Raw genomic sequence first — 24,398 nt, forward strand, 5'->3', positions numbered from 1 at the left:
GAGAAATTGGAAGTGTTACAACTGACCCACGTTACAACTATCCCCGGTCTCCCCTACATACGACCTTGTCTAGTAAACTAGACATCGGTAATTTTCTGAAAATGCAGCTTTTCTGTTGTTCCAATGTTAGTAATCACTGTAAAAAAAAAAAAAAAGAATAAAGCTAAATAAGCCGAACTCTACTTATGCTAGGTGGGGGTTAAAAGGATCTTACTGTAAAGCATCCACGATAATGGAGTTGAATGAATATGGTTAATTCTCTCAATGAAATATTTTAAGATTGGTTGGATACGTTCAGACAAGCAGAGAGACGGTGGAGTCTGAGTGGCAGTTGGGAATGTGGCAGGAGGACCGTGAGTGCCCAGGAAAAACTATTTAAAAATGTCAGCTATCAATGGTTGTCACTATGGTAACTACATTCATTTTTATATACAGTCTATGCTCTGATGCACACAAAGCCACCAGAGTTTCACCACAATCTCAAACAAACAGGAGGCAAGTTAAATGACAATACAGACGTCCTGGTGTAAATTTTGCTTGTAAAGAACCAATCTGAATACTCTGAATTTCCCCACGGCTGGATGTGGAAAGGTGACTTCTCTCTAAAAGGAGTCAGTTTTCTCCTTTCGCTTTTAATAAGCTGTCAAGGTTGTTGCACTCTTTATTTTAAACTGTTCTCTGGTAGATTAAGGACAAACTGCTGTCAGTCTCAATCACAAAGACACTATTTCCCACTTTAACACCACAGCATCATTTTTGCCCTTCAGGAAGTAGCTGGAGGTAAAACAACAATTTAAAACTGATATCTCATTGCTGAAGATGGTAGCGGCACTTTTTCTTCCAGTGTTCATGAAAATAAATGTGAACAGGACGGAGTAATGACATTGTCCACTGCTCTTAAATCCCTGAGATACTCCTGCTTCAGAATGACTGTTTTTCCTCAGCCCCATTAGTTTTTCAGCTTTACAACAGTATTATTGTCTGTCTGAAGAAAGGTTTGTGTAAACCATGGGTGCATTCCCCCCAAAAAAAACAAAGATAGCAGAAACAGACGTATCTGGTATAAAAACCTGCTGTTTGAACTTTGTCCAGAACATAAAATCTGAAAAACCAAAACCAAACATCTACATGGTTTTAAAGGCTTCTTTAAACGCCCTTAGGTGACTGCAAGGACTGAACAAGGAGAGTCAGGGCTGTGTGCACACCTCCACAGGCTGTGCTGGACAGTGATTGACTGTCCTGTTGTGTTGTGTGCATGTGTGATGGTAGACGACCAGATGGCTGATGGGAGGACTTGACATTAGAGGTGAACTGTTCCTGCGCTGAATGAAAAAATATGCATAGCACACACACATTTGTACCTATAATTTTGAAGTTTGATTTTAAACATTTACTTGCAGCACAAACACTCAGAGAACCACCACAATGCTTTTTCCCTCCGCCATGATGAACCCAGCCACACCGAGTGTTTCACGTCTTTGTGTTATGATGGATCAACACATACACAGGAAAACTCAAGAAAAGCACAGTTTACACTATGATTTCATCTGTCATAGAAGTTGCTGGAGATTATATGTCATATAAGGTTTCACAATGATCATGACTTAAAACACTGTTGGTTTGAAAGAACAATGACCTTATGACCTTTAGTGTTAGGTCCAGTGTTTTACTGAGCCATCCATCCACCCTGACTTCCTCTAGCCTGACACTATTTCTTTTAGAAGACAGTCCTGAGAAACTCACACATTGTGAAGGTGAAACAATTTTAAATAATTACAGTTTGATCAACATAAAAAAGGCTGGTTTCCAAGCAGATATATATAAAAAAAATACAGTATTGTGCAAAAGTTTTAGGCAGGTGTGAAAAATGCTGTAAACAAAGAACGCTTTCAGAAATATAAATGATTGTTTATTGGCCCCAAATGTATTCTGGACAACGACCCCAAACACCCAGCCAATGTCATTAAGAACTATCTTCAGTGTAAAGAAGGAGAAGAAGTACTGGTTCAGTTCAACTTTAAAGTGTTAAAAGAAAAAACATCTTAAAAAAGCGGGTTACCTTTGTAAATTATTATAATAAAATTATTTAAGCTCTCACAAACATTTTGTAATCTAGGCTGAATATTCTAAAAATGTCGTAAATCCACCTCAACCCTTTCCTGTCACTACTGATATACACATACACACTAGTGTACACACACGTACACACACGACACACTCACTGCAGTGACCTCGTCCAGATGGGCAACGCGAGCCTATCAGAGGGTCGAGTCACTGTGGCCCCAGAGTGTCTCCAACCACCACCCCGTCGCTCCCACAGCCCTCTGGAGGAAGCTAGAGTATGAAGAGCTGTTGCAGCTTTGCATCATTCTGCTGCTGAGTGTCCACATTTACCCCAAAATAATGAGCCTCACTTTATGTTTGATGACACACTGAAATGCCTGTGAAAACTCAAAGGCCATTTCTTTCTTGGTTGTTATGGGTGTTCACTGTTCTTTGTGAGCCTCAAACCTCCATGGCAGCAGCAGATGTAATTATAAACAAATTTATAGACTGTCAATTACCTCATGGTTGAAGGGCTGACAATGCAGTTAGGGAGGGGAAAAATTGTGGACCACCATCGAACTTTGGGTTTACTCACATTTAAAAAAAAATGAACCTATATTCTTACTGAGATAAAAATTCAGTTCCTAGATCAGCCTAAATTCATTCTAACTAAAAAGTAAATACAAAGTTAACGTGACCGGACACAACAGGGTGGTGAATGAGTTCAGGCTTCGGTGGAACAGTTAAAGCCAGAATAGTAAAGGTATAGGATATGCTTTCAGGTTATAGTGTCATGGTTAATAAGTCAGTATTGTACAGAAATGTACAACTAGTTGTAGGAAAGCCAGCGCCGTAGACAGACTCCCGCAGAAGTGATCTGTAGGGGATGGTGGATCTGTCACATCAGCTTCATAAATGTGGATGTGTATTTCAGCTTTGGGAAACTATAGGAGGTAAACATTTGATTTGGGTTTGTTTTTTCATTTTATTGGCAAAGTATGAAACTTTCCCAAACACACTCTGTTGTCTCTAACATTCTGTGGAGTGACGTCTATGGGAAGAACAAAAATTCCCAGCAAAAATCCACAAGATGAGATACTTACACTTGCTCTTGCATCGACAGTGAGCTAATAGTCTCTCATTCTACTGTCATTAGCAACAATAGCTACCACAATGCTGTGCACAACACAGACTCCAATGCAAAAACCACCAGAGACAAAAACATGAGATTGGAAAATCTGGATCTGTTCATTTGAAAAAAGGGGAAAAGCAACACTTTATCTCTGTTGTGTCTTTCAGGTTTGTCGGCAGCTGTGAAGAAGACACACTCATGTGAGTTCTGTTTTTGCATCACTGTGTATTGGTTGGTAAAACTGTTTTATCTAGAAGTTGTATTAATAACAAGAATGCTCCTCATTTTTAGGCACACTGGAGAGTGTTGAAGAATAGGTGAGACTAATCAGTAAGAACAAGACAGCAAATGTAAAACTAAATCCAAAGCATGAGGGCCAAAAGACTATCAAAGTTTTTGCATGAATAGATTTCCTTTGTTTGCAATCTGGCCGCTGTCCCCTGAACTAAGATTCTGAGGGTAGGTGGTCTAAGTCGATTCACTCGATGAGTTTTTAATGAAGTTTCCATTCACTGTGGAACACTGAACGTGTTTCCCCCCCAACATTATAAGCAGTTTTTACTGTAAAACATGCAAGCACTGTGAGAGTGAAGGATAGATGAGGACAAATGTGTGACAGGGGACTTCTGCTAGAGTGGAGTCTCTCTCATTAGAGCTGATAAGGCTGGATAATGAATGTGAGATCCTCCTGCAGTCGTCTGTGCGTGGGACTGTCGGAGGGAGGAACGCTGATCCTCCAGGCGCTGCCCAAACAGCTCCTAACATGCTGCTGTGAATCTACTGACTGGGCCTGATGAGGGGAGGTGGAGAGCTCCGACATCGGCTGAGCGGCTTTTCCAAGCATAAATCATCCCCGTGTTCTGCCAATTTGGAGGAAGAATGAAACTCCTGCTACACCTCAGTTTCCTCTCTCTGCTGGCAGGAGACACTCTCGCCTACAGCACTTTGATATTTACTCAGCATGGCTGTTTTCAGGAAGCTTAATCGTTTTCACTGATGCTCCACAGCTCAGTCGGGATTTGTTTTATGAAGCTGAGTGGGATGGTGGGTGAGGTGCCCTGTAAATATATCTTTAGCTTTATTTTATGAGGGAGGTTCTCTGTCACTGCACAGATTCGCTGAGACAACATGAGAGGAGGAGAGACTTAAACACCACACTGCTGTGTTAGAGGGGATATTACTGCAGGTCAACTGGAGGCATTTTGTAAAGTTCCTATAAGCTATGACCTAAAGCTAGGTGCTTTGTGAGACTTACTCATAGGTTCAGGTTGTTATTTCGAACTGTGTAAGTGCTTAGTGCTTGCAAAAGGGAAATCCTACAACGATCAGAGTGCTATACAAAATAGTTTCCTCAGGCACTGATATTCAGTAGGAGTTTGAAGATTGGTCTTAGCTGAATGATTAGATAGAACGGACTGTTGTGGTACTTTTCACCACTGAGTGCCTACAGCACTTCTACGTTACAAGCCACATTTACCCATTTATACATGGAGCATCTCGCTCATGGATATTTCAACATGCAACTGTGGAACTCCCCTTTCTGTCAGTGGAAATGAAGTTTAACTCAACAATGTATCCCTATGAACATATTGGAGATAATTTATCTGAATTTTAGGAGAGGGACCAAACCTCTATACATGCCCCTACTGGTTCTCTATCTTTATTTCATTGGATTCTCTTTCAGGCAATCCAAGAAACCAAAACTCTCTGAACAACATGTCAGGTGCTTCAGAGAGACCAAACTCCACCGGTCATCCTTGGGAACCTCATAGCACTTTTTCTCACCGCTCGGCAATCCTACATCCATCTTTCCGTACATCAGAACTCCTCTCTTCACTCCATCCAGATATAAAGTGACTTTTACCCAAAAAGCCGACACATGTCAACGCTGACTCAGACAGCATGCCGTTCCTATGTTCCAGGAAGGTCTCATAAAAGTATTCTTCTGATGAGGATCAAGACTGGACTGTAGCTCGGTTACAATGTGTCCTAAAAGAGAGAGGCACTTTTTTTCATTGTTGTTCTAACTTTGTAGCTTCTTAACACTCACATATCTAAAAGTCAGTTGACCAGAAGCAAATATAAAACTTCCAACAGCAGCTGCTGTGCGCCTTGCAGCTTGACCCACCCACCAGCGTCAGGTAGCATAGACAAGCTCTGGTAACAGAAAAAGAAGCATCCCATCACTGTTCCATGCAGCCGCCCCTACCACAATTTCATGCGCTGGACAAAATGCAGAAGCAAGTTTTTCAACCACTGGGATGCCACCTCCTCTCTTCTCTATGCTTCATTATCAAAATGTAGCAGCAAACCTTTCTGGCACCGGGTTGCCAGCTTCTCTACAACCTATCCTATCTATTATTTGCAAAAAACAACAATAAACATTACTGGCACCGGGTTGCCAGTTTACTGCTCTACTATCCCTTCTCTGCAATATGCAACAGCAAACTTTTCTGGCACTGGGATGCCAGTTTTTCATCATATGTAGTAGTATGAAGGTAGGTCCTTCATATTTTCCAGAGCTGTCCACCGGACCAGATTGGAGTCTTTGGTGGTCCATTTTTGGTCTAGTCTATGTCTTAGTAATTATTCCCATGTCCTGTTTTGGTTTGGTAAATGTCTTTGCTCATGGGTTCCTCTCTTGATGGTTTCCACCTTTGTCTTGTCTCCATTGGTGTCTGTTTTCCCTCCTTTGTGATTGCCTGTCCCTCCCTCATTGCTTTCATTTGTGGACAGTGTGCCCTGGGTGTGTCAATAGGTATGTTTCTCCCATTGTCTGATGGCCATTCATCTGTTTTTCCTCCCATGCTAACAGTGTATGTATCTGAGTTCATCCTCTTCTGCTTAGTTTGGTTTTGTATGTTTCTCATATGGACTCTGGGTTTTTAACTTGTGTTGCTTAATTTAATAATCTTCCTTTTAAAGACTTTAGGAACTTCTTTGAAAAAAAAGTGCTGAGCAGAATTTTGGATACACAATCCATCCATTGCCTGAAAATGTTCAAAAGAGCTTATTTGTGATATCTTCAAAGGCTTGGCTTTTTTTTTCTAGTACCCCCTTAAATGTTCAGTGGTGTTGAAGTTGGGTAACTGTGTATGAAAGTCTATGACTAGCAGGACTCCTTGGTCGTCTTTGGTCTTCAAGTAGTTCTCAGATCTTTGAGGTTTGTTTTGGCTCATTATCTGGCTGTAGTATGAATTTTTCTCCATAAAGATGAAAACTGTTGGTGGTTATCCAAAGCTAAAAGTGAAGGTGGACCTTTCATAACAGTTAATTGGAGTAATAGGTTCTTCATTTTGACAATTCTGCATCTGATTATCTGAACAAGCCTTTAATAATAAAAATAAAATGATAATAATTAATAAACTTTGACAAGGGTGATGCATTTCAGAAACTCCATTTCTATATTTATGCGATGGGAAAAACAGATCTTTTACACTGTTTTCCTTGTCCCTTCATCTCCTTGCTTGGCATCAGACTGTGTGCTCTGTTAATGTTTGTAACTGTTCCCGACATCTCTGTAGGGTTATATCCAAACCTGTTGCTTTGGCATTAAAGTGCTTGACATGGGTTTGCCGTCACCCCGGCGAGTGGGCGGGCAGCATGGACGCCAATATTTGGTCACTGGAGATTGAGACAACGTAGGAAAAACTGATTCTAACCCATCCGAGGATTTACAAGATATTTAGAAGACTTGATGGTCAGAGGTTTTAGTTTTCTGAAAACCTGTGAAAATGATAACTTAAGAGATCTCCTAAGATTTTGAAATTGAGAACATAATGTTTAAATCTCAGGAGATCAAATTTTCTGAAAATCTTGTGAATGTGAGGCAGCACTAGCAATAACTTAATTAAGAAAATCTCAACATTCATGTCAGTTTTATTGTGAATGTGTGTGTAATCTATGAACCAGTTTTTGCCATATAAGACATGCTAGTCCTTTGTTCTCTGCACTCCAAACCCGGGTTTGGTGGATATCTTTAGACTCGTGCTGCTGGAGGCCTGGATGTAACTGGCTGACAGATTTCTGCTGAAGCTGCGTCTCTCAGCGGTTTCTTGCTGCGTTGTCCTCTGTTATCTTCCTCTTTGCTTAGTTTTTGCTGTTCGTTCTGTCTGTCTTTGCATTGTGCTCTCTTCCTTCCTTTTCATGTCTCTCCTACCTCTTGTTTCTTTGAACTGTTTGTTTTGTCAACCACAGCGATGGAGGGCGGCAGCACGACACCACATGACTGTGTGCTTTTTTCTTTGTCACATTCCTCTGCGTCTCTCCTGAAAGGGAAAAGTGTTTTTTTTTTCAGTGCAGCAATACAACTCTAAATCCAACTCCAACTGAACATGAACTCCACCATTTTTTTCTGCTAATCACTTTCAGGTCTTTTGTGCCTTTATTGTCATTTCCTTATTTTATTTTTATGTTTTTTCTTTGTGTTATTTCCTGTCTCTATTATGTCATTTTTCACGTGGTTGTGGACAATTAAGTCATTTTTTTATGTCTGTTTGTTTCAATGCTAAACTGTGATTGGGTGTTGTTTTGTGTTTATTTGACATAATCTTGCTATTTTTAGGCATTATTGTGCATCTCATTTGTCTCTTTGTGATGTATCTGTGTCTGCACCGCTGCAGTTCTCATGCCAGGGTTTCATTACCAAAAACTATCAGAACTAATTGACCTGCGACATGACAGTTTTTTTTTCTTTTTAAATTATGGGGCACAGTGATAGTGAAGAATGTTGTTTTCTTCAATTTGACCTAACGATAGCAGTGCCATCTCACTGCTATAATGACCAAAATGGAAAGATAGCACAATAATGAGAAAGCCTGTTTAATAACTTATTGTCACAGAGAGAACCAGTCAAACATCTTTGGCATGTGGTAAAAAGTGAAACTGGTAGCATTAATCTGCAGCTGACAAATTGGTAGAAATGATGCACCACGGTTATGTTGACATCTCAAAGAAAACTTTCCAACGTCTCAGTTAGAGTCGAGGCTGTTTGAGAGGAAAGAGGAACCCCATTTCATTTTAGCTGTTGCTTTTAAGAGATCTGATAAACTTCTCGTCTAAATGAAACCTTCTGCCTCACCAGGAAGCCAAATGGAGGAAAATACATAACTATAAATAAAAGAAACCAAAAAATGTTCTTATTTTTATTTTATTTAATTTATGTGTAAGAGACTCTGCTGCATTTTGTAGTAATTTTGTGTTCATGCTGATTTGTGTGTGTGAGGTGGAGAGGAGGGGAATGATGCAACACCAAAAATGACTTAAAAATACAGTCGGTGTAGAATATGGCTTCCTTCTTCAGAGTGTTTCTCGAGTGTTTGTTTCCATACACTCTCCTGTTTAAATGTCCAACTGTACAGCATTAACAAGCATGTTTGTACTGCAACAAATTTTGGAATCGTTGACGTTGGAATCAGTCTGGATTACCTCACTGACGTTACTGTTTAGTATCTTAGATTGCAACATTATAATTATAATATTGATCAGGACCATAATGCCATTACTTTACCAGCGAATAACTGGTAAGGTCAAATAAAAACTGTTCTAAAAGTATGACTGGAGGCATTTAAAAGCATCTCTTCTTGAGATTTTATTTTTTCTTTGCTGGATCAGCACCTCACAGGTGGTACAGCACTACTAGGCTGCCTTACTACGGTCTACCTGATATTGCTGGTGTTGTTCATGCGTCATCATAATGTTTGTCCAGGATCAACATTGCAACTGGCCTCTCACCTTGTTGCGATGCCATATCTTTGGAATGTGGAAGAAGGAGAAAAAAATGTCTTTGTTTATGTAAAACGCTCTTCTGGAACAAGTGCTCAGCATTTCAGGGTTTAAAAAATAATTATTATTAGGTATTATCAAGTTATGTTTGCTATTAACCAAATTTAGGTTACTCATGTTCTTTTGCTAGTAATAGTTTTTCAAAGCATTAGCTAACTTCTTGGCTAATGCTAACTGCTTATACAATGTGATTGGTCAGTTGCAATGTTGATCCTGGACAAACATCATGATGATGATGTAAGAACAACACCAAAAGTTGACTGACATTAATGTTGCAGATTGGTCATTTTGTTGATTTTGTGTCCCTCTGTGGTACTTTGTGTTTCTTTGGTGTCATTCTGTGTTCCTTCTCATCAGTGGTTCATATTTTTGTGTTGGTTTTTTTTTGTTGTTGTGTGGTTTTATATAATTTTGAGATTGTGCGCTCACGGTGTTTTAAAAGTGTCCTCTCATTGGCTGACAGCTGTGTCAATAAGAGGTGCAGGTAAGTGATGGGGCGGGGCCAGAACGATGACGTTGCAGTCACATGTATCCTCATGCTGTGCCGAGCAGCCGGAGGATGACAGTGCTGATAGAGCTGCCGCTGGTCTCACACAGGGAGCTGTGTTACTGTTTTCTCCACGAGCCTGGATTATAACTATGTATTTTGTCATTACTGCCATGAAAGGTGAGTGTAAAAGGTGTGTGTGTGTCATTTTACTTTGGGTTTAGAGTTTACTTTCAGCGCTTCAACATGATTGTTGGTCCACGGAGAAGCTCCACTCTGCTTTTTGTTTTGTATGGTTTCCCTGGTTTGTGTGCGCTCATCCTCACCGAGCTGTCAGCACTACTCTACATGTGTTGTTGTGTCTGATAACTGTTGGAGCGCAGAAACACGACACCCTCACTGATCGTGGAAATGCTATTTTGGGAAATGTGAGTCAAGTTAGTGGGACTTTAAAGTATGGGAGGTGGAGGATGAGGCGGACAGCAGACGGGGTGTCTGTGAAAGTTGACGATACGGTCTTGAGATGCGCTCCGTGTAAATGAAAGTTGCGGGGACGAGGATTAACTATTTCTTTTTTAAAGCTTGTGGCATTGCTCCAGGTTTCGTCATGTGCTTTTGTGTGTGGAGCTCTTTGCTCCACATCGAAATGGAAAAGAAAATCAAGGTGTGGGCAGGGGCGGACTACAAGACGGTGTGTTCCTGGGCAGTCGCGCATAAAAGCCCCCCAAACCAACTTAGACTTGCTGAATGTGCACGTTCTCCTCAGTTAGATAAAAATGGGACAGAGTTAAAAAGCTCCACTACATTTGTGGCTCTGTCTCATGACCAAAGCCCAAGTTTATGTATGCAGTATACATTCTGAAACATTTGGACGGCTGATGAGCATGCTGGGAAATCCACTGCTTGTATTTCCTTTGTGTTTTTGTCAAGAACTGAAAGGCTGTTCCGACTTATATGTTGAAAATATGCAGTCGTATGTATGTATGTGTGGACTTGTGTGTGGTTGATTTATGTAGAAATTAGTCCAGTGGAAACAGTTATTGATTGAGTAACTCTATGAATGAGTGTGCTTGTTTGGTACAATCCCCTGTCCACTCAGCCTGTGAGGACCTGTGGTTCATGGGCTTCTCTCATTTGTTCCATGCTTACAGACTTTACACTTGTCTTCAGGTTACAATAGCAAGGCTCAATCTGTAGCTGAGTAGTCGATTCATTGTGAGCTTGTAGCATAAACTTATGTTAAATGTGTCCATTCGCCTGACCTCTGACTGCAGTTGTTGTCCATGGTACTGATCAGAAACTGGAAAAATGCTGTTGGTGTTATTGATTATTGCTATAAGATATTATTTTTCAGTTTCTGTGTGTGTGTGTGTGTGTGTGCGTGAGAGAGAGTGAGTGAGTTAGCAATAAGGTCTCAAAACAATGATCTGCCCTGGGGTTGATCACATGATCACAGACGTGTGGCACGCTCCGGTCTCATTTGACATATTACAGGGTTGTTTTTGTTGCATTTGTAGCAGTCAGTCATCTAATTTAATATAATTTATCAAAACTGTGGTTTGGGTTTTTTTCCTTTTAGGTCTTTGCTTTATTTCTTGTGTAGAGATGCAACAATGCTTATATGTTGACATTACACACCGTATAAAAATGAAGTGCCTTAAACCTGCATTCTGTTTAATGGTTACTGGAAGGGCAAACCCTGTGGTTGCACTTTTGGGTGTATAGAGGTTTATGGGAAATGGACCTTCAGCTCCCTTGCTCTGTGTGTTTCGGGTCTCAGTGAATCAAAAATGAAGTGCACTTTGTAAATTACTTTGGTCTTCTGAATGCAGAATGAAATATCTTGCCACAGGCTTCAGCACTTTTACTGTGGTAAAAGTTTTCCCATCAAATACAAACACTGGAGGTCTGGCTGATCACTTCTTCCCCACTGAGAGCGAGACCTAGAAGTGCACTGCCCTTTGTAAGGAGATTTGTGGGGTAAATTCCCTGAAGGGTTGTTGAACTGGAAGTGCAAACTCAGGTCTTTCATAATCTTTTAAAAAGCCTCTATCTGCAGAGTTCATCTAGACAAGCTAAATTTTTAAATCCAGCTGTTGATGTCACTGTGATGCGTCGCCGCTTCTGATACGAGGCCAGACTGTCATGTTTAATGTGTCTGCAATAAGTCATAAAGACACGATTATTTAATTGAGTTCAAACTGTCAGTGCTTTAGTCTGCCCAGCAGATTCAAAACCGTCATTTTTCTTTGTTTCATGAACGATTTGAAACACATGCTTACATTTAGCTCATCATTCATTTAGCCAACACCCAGGTGCTTCTCCTTTAGTAAGAAACTTTACAGCTGTTCAAGATTTGTATTTTCTTGAAAATTGCAATGTGTGTGTGTGTCTGTGGTTTAATGCTGTCTGTTCCAGATTCCCAATCTGTGAGAAAACACTGCAGGAGGCATTTAGCCAGCCTGTTATGTCAGAGGATTACAACAGCCAGGAGATTATTTAACTGTTTCTTAGGGGGAGGGTGAGCGTGGTGACATCACTGGTGACATTGTGATCAAAAAGTGCGCGCAGTTGTTTACATAAACAGAAAAGACAGAAAAAAGTAAGAATATTTGAAACAGTTTAGAAATATTGTCGATTATGGCAGAAAGCATTTTTAAATTCTGCACAATAATTCTAATCTCAGTGATTTAAAAAAAAAAAAAAAAAGAGAAAAAAAAGAAGATGCTTGGGCTCGCTGATTTTACAAAAGGGCTCCAGTGGATGGATCCGCATGTTGATTTCCTTGAACTTCAAATATAAATTATGATATAAAATAACAAAGTGCTGTCTGGTATTTGGAGCTCGATGTGACTCTTAGCCCTTTCCCACTAGTGCCCACTGGGATCGGCGTTGCTCGACCCGAGTCATAATTCAATTCAATTTTATTTATATAGCGCCAAATCACAACATAAGTCGCCTCAAGGCGCTTCATAGATACAGAGAAAAACCCAACAATCATATGACCCCCTATGAGCAAGCACTTTGGCAACAGTGGGAAGGAAAAACTCCCTTTTAACAGGAAGAAACCTCCGGCAGAACCAGGCTCAGGGAGGGGCGGCCATCTGCTGCGACCGGTTGGGGTGAGAGAAGGAAGACAGGATAAAAGACATGCTGTGGAAGAGAGACAGAGGTTAATAACAGATATGATTCAATGCAGAGAGGTCTGTTAACACATAGTGAGTGAGAAAGGTGACTGGAAAGGAAAAACTCAATGCATCATGGGAATCCCCCGGCAGCCTACGTCTATTGCAGCATAACTAAGGGAGGATTCAGGGTCACCTGGTCCAGCCCTAACTATATGCTTTAGCAAAAAGGAAAGTTTGAAGCCTAATCTTGAAAGTAGAGATAGTGTCTGTCTCCTGAATCCAAACTGGAAGCTGGTTCCACAGAAGAGGGGCCTGAAAACTGAAGGCTCTGCCTCCCATTCTACTTTTAAATACTCTAGGAACAACAAGTAGGCCTGCAGAGCGAGAGCGAAGTGCTCTAATAGGGTGATATGGTACTACAAGGTCATTAAGATAAGATGGGGCCTGATTATTTAAGACCTTGTATGTGAGGAGCAGGATTTTGAATTCAATTCTGAATTTAACAGGAAGCCAATGAAGGGAAGCCAAAACCATTAAGTGGTAGTACCTGGTGCCGGTTCCTTTTTAAGAACCTACTTGCCGGAGTTCCATGCGCTTGGAAAACCATGATCGCAACAGACTGCATGCCACCGATTGGCTAGTCACTGATGTCACTGTGAGTTGTGAGAGCAACTCCTTCAAGAAAATCAAAACCACCATTTTTGAAAAACAATGATGGCAATAATTGAAAAAACAACATGTGTCTGACGCACATAAGGTGGGACTCAATTGTAATGGAAAATGACAGAGACTGAGACCGAGTACTAGCAGAAAAGGGCTGTGTGAGAATAACCGTGGTTCCCCGGTGTTGTGTATCCTACACTGCCTATGTCAGCAGGTCCAATTGTGGCTTGTACCCGGCTCAGGCTACACATCTCAGGAAACCCGTGCTGTACGCACGCAGGGAGTGATTTAGAGCTGCGAACAAGGCGACAGACCCTTCGTGATCCAGAACAGAAGACTTTTAATGGCTTTTAGTTCCTCTTAATAGATCTTGTTGGCCAAAGGCCTTTTTGTTTTCAGTCATCTTTTTCTGTTGGAAGCCAGAATGGAAATTTCAGTTCAGTTCCATTAATTCAGCAGCCGTAGCTCCAAGTGCACATCAGATGAAATTACATGGAGCTGATGACATCATTGTTTCTGAACCAGCAACGTTTTACACAAACTCGTTAGCAACATTTTGTGAATGCACTGCATGACTGTGCCACATGTGCTGCACACTCAAACTGTCTCTGCATTCATTTGTGTTTATAAATATCTCCCAACATGTGCAGGATACAGTAACTATTAAAATACCTACAGGACAGCGCTGGCTATCTAAACCTCAAAGATATCCAGGATTTATCCATGAGCACATGATAGAGTCTTTTAGGAAATATCTGTTGACATATCACACTCTGTCAGCTGTCATTTATAAATCAGCATGCTACAACTGACCAGGAACTCTGCTCTGCGCTGTATGAATCACTGCCTCTAGCAGAATATAGGAATGTAGTTTTTCAGGAGTGCGATAATCATAAGTAACCATAAGTTACTGTCCATTACAGTTTGGCCTTATATATAAATGGCAGCTGCCTGTTTTATATTTCCTGTAGGAAGTAGTTTTTTTTTTTCTTAAGACACAGAATGGATTCATCCAGCTTTCTGATGGATCCAAGTCTGGCCTGGATTTTACACTCTGCATTTAGTAGCAGCTTTTCCCCCCCCAAACAACTAAGTTGGTCACAGTAAATGATAAAACGCCACACAAAAACAAAACACGTTTTGTAAAAATAAATTCCTCAGTAAAGCAGAATGTAAAACCACGCATGCATTTCAACAGAAGACAAAGAAGGAGGCCCTTTTATTAACCACCAAACAAACCTTGACACATTTCTGAGGCTGAGCGGCGTCTGCTCGGCCCTCCTCTCTCCCGCTGCTTTGATCCAGTGTCTGAGAAACGCTATTTTTTTCTTTCTTTAGAGCTCAGTTTCTTTTAATTTATCCATTAGGGATTTGTTTTGCTCAGGCTTTAGCATTTTTGGAGTAAACAGCAGTGGCTCTTGTGATATTCTTTCTTGCTCATTAGCCTTCACTTAGTGCTGCTATCTTGCTAATTACACATTATACTGTGGTATCTGTACAGTAAGCAAATGCAGCATCCCGAGGGAAAACTCTGGAAGTTCATCTGGATTCCTGGTTCAAAGTGAAAGTAAGATATTTGTTGTGTACTGATAAATAAAGTAAAAAAGCAGTGCAGCGTTAGAGTAAAACAAAAAAAGGCAGGAGGTGTGGGGAAAAAGACAAAAAGATAATGAAAAAAATAAAGAAAAATGAAATCTTCTTTCATGTTTATTTATTACTAAACTCTTCATTTTAATCATTCATTTTTATATGTTTTCCCCCCATTGTTAAAATTCTTCCATGTTTTTAGTTATTTGGGCATTATTTCACATGGTTCCCTTTTCTTTGTTTTCAAAAAAAAGGTTAAATATCTTTTTTCTTCATCGTGTCTGCATGACAGTGGCAGACACCGGGTCATTGTGGCTTCTCACATGCAGAAATGTGGCTTCTGTCGGTTCATTTAAGCCCCCTGTATGAACCAGTGCAGTCCAAATCAGCAGTGAGGTCTTTGAAACAGAAATATGGATGGTTACGCATGTGGAGGTGAAGCAGAGACTCACGGTTTGGCGATTAGTGTGCCGACCTGCTAGAGAGGTGACTAATCGAACCACCAACTGTGGCTGATGAACAAGCTGCTGCTTCATCTGCTCACAGCCTGAATGGGCGTGTTGGTGCTCCATGTGTGGCACCATATGTCTGCCGTTTTTACATTGACTCTGAAAATTTAGAAGCTGGACGAGGAGATTAAAGAACAGAGGCTGTTAGCAACATCTGAGCAAGAGCAGTTGAGGCGAGATCTTGGGTCCTCCTGGGAGTGAGCATGGCCTTTGCAGTGTGGTGGACTGAGGACTAAACTCACGCTGGCAGCAGCAGCGTTTCATCTGTCACTCACTTAATACAGTGATTCAGTTTTGCAAGCTAAATCACAGAGGACAGAATTTTTAACTTCATATATCAGCCAGAGGCCAGCTGAGAAAAGTGTCCTATGATATGCTCAACAGCATAATGAGCAATGGGAGGGATCTGCACCGGAAAGCTGACACAAATCCGAAAAAAAAAAATCTTATTTTGAAGGATATTTAGGCATGCAGACTGGAGAAGCAAGGGGTCAAACAACCACCAACCCTCCCATTAGTAGATGACCTGCTCTGCCCACCCAGACTCAAAGTGCTGAAACCTATTTTAGGGACATGTTCCACATCTTGGATCAGCGTCACAATAACAGCCTGGCCTATGAGACAGCTGGTGAGGGAAAGACAAAGTCTGGAAAGGTCTGGGGCTGGCTCCTTAGCAGTGACCAACCTTTTGAAGGAAAGGTGAGTAAATCAGTTGTCCGTAGTATGTTTGTCTCAGATGAATAACAAATACAAAGACGTTACCCTAAAAGTTCCGTCCATGTACACTCATATTACTGTTAGTTTACCTGGGTCATCCAGCCAAGTCCACATGTGGGAGATGCAGATAACTAGGACTGAGCTGAAAGCCTTCAGTGTCCAAATCAGGATTAATTTTTCAATGAGAAAAAGAGATGGCAACATTATTCATTATCCCTCAATTAGAATTATTATCACTAATCACCACTCGTCTAGCCCTGACACGGGGACAGGGATACATAACCACGTGACCAACATTTCTTTGATCAGGCTGTTGGAAAAGTCAAACATCTGGAATTAGTCTGTGGTCTGGAATAATAAGTACTATTGTATTTTTGCCTTTAGCATTTTCTTTTTCATAGATTCAACTAAAGAAATGTCAACAAATTGTTTTTTTTGACAACCTGAAAGTGCCTAAAGATGCATTTTAATGTATTTTGCATGATTATTTCCTATGTGTAGGCACAACATGGGTTCATCTCTTGAATTAGCAAAAAGATCATTATGAACACCTGACTAATGCTGTGTTTGGTCCCCCTTTTGCTGCTATTAACAGCTCTGACCCATCAAACCATGGACTCCACTAGTCCATGGTTCTCATGCTCAGATGCCCATTGTTGGCTCGTTTGGTAGTCCACAAGGTCAGCGTGAGCATTCTGCTTTGTTTGTTGCTACGCAGCGCCATACGTAATAATCTGTGATGCACATCAGTGAGCTTTGGCCGCTTATGACTCTGGTTCACCATTGTTCCTTTCTCTGATGACTTTAGATAGATCCTGACCACTGCGGACCAGGAACACCCCACCAGAGCAGCATCTTCGGAAATGCTCTCACCGACTCATCTAGCCATCTAGCCCCTGTTGAAGGCGCTCAAGTCCTTACGCCTGCCTGTTTTTGGTGATTCTACACATCAACTTTGAGGACCAAATGTTCACTTGCTCTCTAGAAGTGCCACCATGACGAGACGATGTTATTTACTTCACCTTTCAGTGATCACCTGATCGGTGGACATGAGTTTTTGTGCTTTGGTAGCTTAAGCAAATAAAAATTGCTCTTATTGTTGAGATAAAAGGACTGGATTGAAAATGATGAAGATGACATCATAATTGGTCTTTAAGTAGTGGAAATTCATATGTTGAGTGGTACGCAAGTTTATCCTTGTTCCAAGTGGTCTTTTTACTATGTTATATTAAAAACCACCGATGCAAGCAAGTTATTCATCAAGTAACTTAAAAATATGTAGAAGATCGTGCAAAATGTATAATATGAAGAACAGTGCTGGGTACATGTTAGGGCCACTGAAGGTAGGAAAAAATAAGAGTCAAAATTTTTTATGTTAAAGTGGCAGATATGTGAAAAAAAAACTTCTCTGTACAACAACCCAAGCACAACGCTTTAAATATGAGTCAGCAACAACCTTGGCATCGTTATTTGTTTTTGATGCCTCCATCCAACAACGGAAATCATCAATGCATCCAGGAATCCCTATACCATAAGGTTTATCCTAAGAGTCCATCTGCCAAATAGCATATGGAACTTTAGTGCTGTTGCCTAAGATGTTGACGTCTTTGAGTCTCCACACTGTGGGGATCAGTTGCTTTAATAATCAGTCAGATTGTGTCCTGTGGTACCACAAGTCCCATTCGAATAGCTCAAAGGTGTAACCAGTGATATCCTTGCATCTGTTCATTGTGCTGTTGTTCTTGTCTGCTCTTTTCTTTTGGATAGACCCAGGTCACAACAGCATCTCTGCAAAGTCTGCATGCTTATGATAATATGATGATTCTCAGCTAAAATCACAAACATTTCTTTGTTGCTAAACCCAATTCAAAAGCATAATTTAATTAGGTCAACATTGGCATGGTGCATGGCAAACCTGATGCCCAAAGTGATGAATTTCCTTAACCAAAAAACACTGTTTTCCAAGTTATCCATTACAAATCTGCCACGTTTTTCTCACAACTTTGAAACTTCAGTATCAAAGATTTTCCTTCCATCATTGAGCTTCATATGCCGTCGTAGTTCATTAGAAGATTAGACACATGGATTAATGTGGGAATATTAAAGTACACAACTGTAGAAGAGCTTAGATCACCTTCACTTTGGCCATTTAGTGAGGAAAAGCTGCTAATTTCAGTCTTTCAGCACCTCCAACATGATCATTTTCTGCTTTTTTTTCTGTTTTTATTTTTTAAATTAAATTGCTGTAAACTGATTGTATATAGGTCCAGGGCTAAGCAATGAAAAAGCATCATCTTGGGTTCTGTGAAATTTTGATGGTCTGACATTGTAATGATGTAAAAAAAAAAAAAAAAAAGAGCAAGAAAATGTAACAAATAGTAATAATAGCAGTTGGTGGAAATAAATCCCAGAATGATCAGGATGAAATAGCCTTTATGTGACCTGGGGTTTAAATAAAATTAAGGAGTGATAATTATCATGATATTGATTTTTACCCTGCAGCTTAAGTTGACCTTTGGTTTTGATAAGTAAGCTGTGACAACGTGCCACCCCCACCTTCTTCTTCTCACGCTTTACATCAGTAACCCTCGGAGGAAATTGTTTTAATGACTCATCAGCTGTCATAGATGCAGCCATAAACTTTCACAAACCTTTAATGTTTGTCAGCGTCTGCTCAAGCTTCTGCTGTGAAAACACCCGTCAACCTGCAGAGCATGTGGCGAAGCCTCTGTTTGTGAATCGGTTTAAGCAGTACAGAGTTAGACCTGTGTATGAAGCTCCCTCAGAGAGAGCTCAGCTTCTGCTTCACCCTTTTTCTACCTTTCATCTTCTCTGCTCCTCGCAGATAAAACAGTGTTCATGGTCTCTGTCATCCTTAGTGCAGTCTAAGTGAGTAGATATTTCTGACAACATTTCACCAAAATAAAATGGTGAAATGTTGTCAGAAAGGTGGAAGGAGGAGGACGAGGTCTGACTCCTAACACTCGCAACAGCAACAAATGAATTGAGAGACCAACATTTGTCCATTTCTAAACAATCTTCCAATGGGATGATGATCAAGGATTAGGATTGTGTTGATGGGTGATGAAATCTGGGATCCATTATGTTTAAAGTGGTAGCCATGTTTTCCTAATAATGGAAGAAGTCAGGACTGACTGTGTTATTCAGATCTAAATCTGCCTGACTATGGTTTCATGTCAGCAAGCATGAATATGACCAGTACTGTTGACACAGATGTGTTTGGGCAAGTTCATGTGGTGTTTGTGTACTCTTTGAAATGAATTTGAGTGCATGAGACAATTATACTGATCTGTCGTCACCTCAAAACAGGAGAAACCAGAAAAGTCATGTTTCTGTCTTGTTTTGATTTTGGAAGTCCAAGTACTGTATTTATGAAGAAATGCTATTCAGCTGTTTGTTTTACTGAATGTTTTACTGAATGTCCTGTTCCTGCTCAAACACAGTGGTGTTTTTGAGTAGCTTATCTGCTCGGCAAATTAATTAAGAACTTTTAGATACCTTCTTATTTCATAGTATAATCTTCACGTGCTTCACCCGAAGCCCACTTTCTGTGTACTCACTACCTAACTTATAGCCAAAGTATTCACTCACTGTGTCTTTACTGTTTCGCTAGCTTAGCTTAGCTCATAGCCGACTCGCTAGCAGCATGGCCTCTTCACCTGTCCCTCCTGCACTTTCCTGCTCATTGTGTCAGATGTTTAGTTACTCCTTGCCCTCCTTTAGCAGTAATGATACTTGTAACAAATGTATCATTTTTGCAGCTCTGGAGGCCAGGATTACTGAATTGGAGACTGCTTCGCACCCTTCATTCACCCCTAGCTAGCCAGGCCCCTGTAGCTGGTACAGCCGAAGATGGAGTAGGCCCCGCTAGCTGTTCCCTGGCAGACCCCAAGCAGCTGGGGAAAGAGGGCCGCTAGGTGACGGTGAGGAGGAAGCATAGTTTTAATCAGAAGCCCCAGGTACACGACGAACCTGTTCATGTGTCTAACCGTTTTTCCCCACTCGGTGACACACCCGCTGGGGGTCAAACTCTGGTAATTGGTGATTCTGTTCTCAGACATGTGACGCTAGAGACAACGGCAACCATAGTCAATTGTCTTCCTGTAGTTTTCTCTGGTCCCCTCCCCAATCAGACCAGGAGTGACATGTTTAGCCGCATGTTCTCCTTAAATTGCTGGCTGTCTGAGTGGTGTCCAAGACACAATGTGGGCTTCATAGATAAGTGGCAAACCTTCTGGAGGAAACCTGGTCTTTAGGGGTGCAACGATACACAAAATTCACGGTTCGGTTCGGTTCGATACTTTGGTGTCACGGTTCGATATTTTTTCGATACAAAATAAAATGTTCATGCCTTTTTAATTTGTCATTTATTAAAATTATAAATATATATTTTAACTCAAAAGTACAGTTTTTAAATTTAAATGGTAAATGGCCTTGCTGAAACAAAAAATAAAAAAATCAATCAATCAATCAATCTTTATTTATAAAGCACTTTTCATACAAAGAAAATGTAGCACAAAGTGCTTTACATAGTTAAAAGCAGCCCACCCCACCCTCCAACTCACTCCCCACACTCTCAATACACATATATCCCCCCACCCCACCCACACACACATACACACACGCGCACACTTAAAGAGTAAAAATTGGGCTGGACTCGCATGAGCCAAGTGAGGAAACACTATAACAGGGAGCCGTCTGCACCGGGAGCCGGTCACAGACCGCAGCCTCCAGGCTGGGCACACAGCAGGAGGGAGGCAAAGGAGCCCCCCAGCCAGGCTGAGAGGACCCCAGAGACCCAGCAGCCACGGTCAATCACAGCCCCGGTGCAGAGAGCGCCCTCCGAGGAAACACTGGAGATATGATGCAATACGATATATATAGGGTAAAATGATAAAATAAATAAGAACAGGATACAATATAAATATAAATAGAATAAGAAGATTAAAAAATGAATAAGAATAAAATCAAGCAAATATTAGGTAAATCCTAAATTAATAATAGAATAACAGGATAGAATAAATAAGCATAAAATAAATAAACGCTAAGTAAAAGCTAAATTAAAAAGGTGGGTCTTGAGCCTGTTCTTAAAAACATGTACGTTCTCTGCGGCCCTGAGCTCCTCCGGCAGGCTGTTCCACAGACGAGGACCATACCACTGAAAAGCTGCCTCTCCGTGAGTATGTGTCCTGACTTTAGGGACAATCAAAAGGCCAGTACCAGAGGACCTCAGGGTCCGCGAGGGTTCGTATGGTAAAAGCAGATCTGAGAGATAAGAAGGCCCAAGACCATTAAGACATTTAAAAACCAATAAAAGAACTTTAAAATCGATCCTGAAACACACGGGGAGCCAGTGCAGCGATTCTAAAACCGGTGTAATGTGGGCCCGCCCTCTGGTCTTCGTCAGCACACGAGCTGCCGAGTTTTGCAAGAGTTGTAAAGTTGAAATATTCTTCTTAGGAAGACCAGAGAGCAGGGCATTACAGTAATCAATGCGACTGGTAATAAAAGCATGCATCAGCATCTCCGTGTTGGCCCGAGAGAGAATAGGGCGGACTCTGGCTATATTTTTTAGATGATAAAATCCAATTTTGGTTACATGTTTAACATGTGGGATAAAACCAAGCTCAGAGTCAAAAATAACACCCAGGTTTTTCACTTGTAGCGAAGGACATAGTGAAAATGCCTCTAATTTAGACAAGAGTTTCTCTCTCTGAGCCTCAGGACCGACAATTAAAACTTCAGTTTTGTCCTGGTTAAGCTGTAAAAAGTTTTCTGCCATCCAAGATCTTATATCCAAGATACAGTTAAAGAGGGCATCCATTGGTCTGGTGTCATCAGGAGACACGGAGATGTACAGCTGCGTGTCATCAGCGTAACTGTGGAAGTTCACTCCATGCCTCCTGATGACACCGCCGAGAGGGAGCATATACAAATTAAAAAGTACAGGGCCTAAAACCGACCCTTGAGGCACACCACATGTCATTTTATGGATCTTAGAGGAGCATGTATCCATACTCACCATAAAAGTTCTGTCAGAGAGACAGGAAGTGAACCAGCTGTGTACAGCACCAGAGAGGCCCACCATGTGTTTCAGTCTGTTTAAAAGAATAGCGTGGTCTACTGTATCAAAGGCTGCGCTTAGATCCAGTAGCACCAGGACTAGTCCCTAAGGACCCCAAAGCGCTTTACATATCCAGTCATCCACCCATTCACGCACACATTCACACACTGGTGATGGCAAGCTACATTGTAGCCACAGCCACCCTGGGGCGCACTGACAGAGGCGAGGCTGCCGGACACTGGCGCCACCGGGCCCTCTGACCACCACCAGTAGGCAACGGGTGAAGTGTCTTGCCCAAGGACACAACGACCGAGACTGTCCAAGCCGGGGCTCGAACCGGCAACCTTCCGATTACAAGCGAACTCCCAACTCTTGAGCCACGATCGCCCCTACTGATTGAGAAATCACTCATCTTTGAAAGAGGTTTATTACAGAGAAATGGCTCTTTCCAAAATAAAAGCTATACTATCGCTTCTTCTGGGCTATATTCTCAGCAGCATATTAAACATATCAGGTCCCCATAAGGAGAATCATGTGCTAACGGCTGTCTAAATGACTCGGGTAAAGTTTGTAGCATGCATGCTTGTTGTTTTTGTCTGTTCCTGTCTTGACTAGGATGATGTAGACGGCCAACACGTTAACGAGCTAACTGCGCTAACACACTAGCTCCCACCCATGTAATTGAGCATTGCGTGGCACATCCAACATACTGTTTTACTTTAGTCCATGACGCGCTTACCTTCAGGGTCATACGTCACATGAAAACCAAAATAATTCCAAACGCCAGATCTGAATGAGGGTGGGGGAGGTTCAATTTGCCATGTTGCAAGGAGAGCTTAACTTCTGTCTCGCTAGCTTGCCCTGCGCTCTTCCTTCTGACTATGCTGTCTGTGTTGAGCGCTCAGTGGATCTGCGCTCGACAGTGCAGCCTAGGCGGAGTAGTCGAACGCAGATTCACTGAGCGCTCAACACAGACAGCATCGTCAGAAGGAAAGTTGATAAAATAAATTACAAATGTTGTATTGTTCGATACATATGCGTACCGAACCGAAAGCACTGTATCGAACGGTTCAATATCGATACGAATATCGTTGCACCCCTAATGGTCTTGTTAGGAGAGACGGCATCCATCCCACTTTGGATGGAGCAGCTCTCATTTCTAGAAATATGGACAAATTTATTAAACCCCCCAAAATATGACTATCCAGAGTTGGGACCAGGAAGCAGAGTTGCAGTCTTACACGCCTCTCTGCAGCTTCTCTCCTCCTGCTACCCCCCCAAAAACCCATCTCCATAGAGACTGTGTCAGCTCCCAAACAGACAAAAAACAAACTAAAAACCAGCAACAAACAACTTAAACATAAACAATTACAAAGAAAGAACAATACAGTATCCACATCTGAACCAAAGAGTAAAACAGTGAAATGTGGATTATTAAATATTAGGTCTCTCTCCTCCAAGTCTCTGTTAGTACATGACTTAATAATTGATCAACAAATCGATTTACTCTGGTTGCAGCAGGATGATTATGTTAGTTTAAATGAATCAACACCCCCAGAGTCATTCTAACTACCAGAAATCTCGAAGCACAGGCCGAGGGGGCGGTGTGGCAGCAATTTTTCACACCAGCCTATTAATCAACCAAAGACCAGACAGACTTTTAATTCATTTGAAAGCCTGATGCTTAGCCTCTGTCCACCCCAGCTGTGAAAACTCAGAAACCAGTCTTACTTGTTATCATCTATCGTCCACCTGGGCCTTACACAGAGTTTCTGTCTGATTTCTCAGACTTTTTATCTGATTTAGTGCTCAGCTCAGATAAAATAATTATTGTGGGTGATTTTAACATCCATGTAGATGCTAAAAATGACAGCCTCAACATGGCATTTAATCTGTTATTAGACTCAATTGGCTTCTCTCAAAATGTAAAAGAACCCACCCACCACTTTAATCACACTCTAGATCTTGTTTTAACATATGGCATAGAAACTGAACATTTAACAGTGTTTCCTGAAAACCCTCTCCTGTCTGATCATTTCCTGATAACATTTACATTTACAATAATTGATTACACAGCAGTGGAGAGTAGACTTTATCAAGTAGATGTCTTTCTGAAAGCGCTGTAACTAAGTTTAAGAATATAATCCACCCACTGTTATCATCTTCAATGCCCTGTACCAACATAGAGCAGAGCAGCTATCTGAACGCTACTCCAACAGAGGTCGATTATCTTGTTAATAATTTACCTCCTCAACGTAAA

At 41.2% G+C, this 24,398-nt stretch overlaps 1 protein-coding gene across 2 annotated transcripts in view; it reads left to right on the forward strand.

Moving 5' to 3' along the window:
- LOC102311338 (nuclear receptor ROR-alpha A) overlaps nt 1–24,398 on the forward strand; it is a 186,344-nt gene that overhangs the window by 118,581 nt on the left and 43,365 nt on the right. The window contains exons 1-2 of one of the 2 annotated variants that reach the window (XM_005943499.3): nt 120–3,378; nt 3,470–9,629. In XM_005943499.3, coding sequence (XP_005943561.1) covers nt 9,473–9,629 — 157 coding nt within the window. In that variant the 5' untranslated portion in view covers nt 120–3,378; nt 3,470–9,472. Of the gene's footprint in view, nt 1–119; nt 3,379–3,469; nt 9,630–24,398 lie in introns of those variants that run through there. The other variant, XM_005943498.2, reaches the window with a different exon arrangement.

Source organism: Haplochromis burtoni, unplaced genomic scaffold, assembly GCF_018398535.1.
Source record: "Haplochromis burtoni strain Fernald_Lab_line unplaced genomic scaffold, NCSU_Asbu1 Contig_365, whole genome shotgun sequence".
NCBI lineage: Eukaryota > Metazoa > Chordata > Actinopteri > Cichliformes > Cichlidae > Haplochromis > Haplochromis burtoni.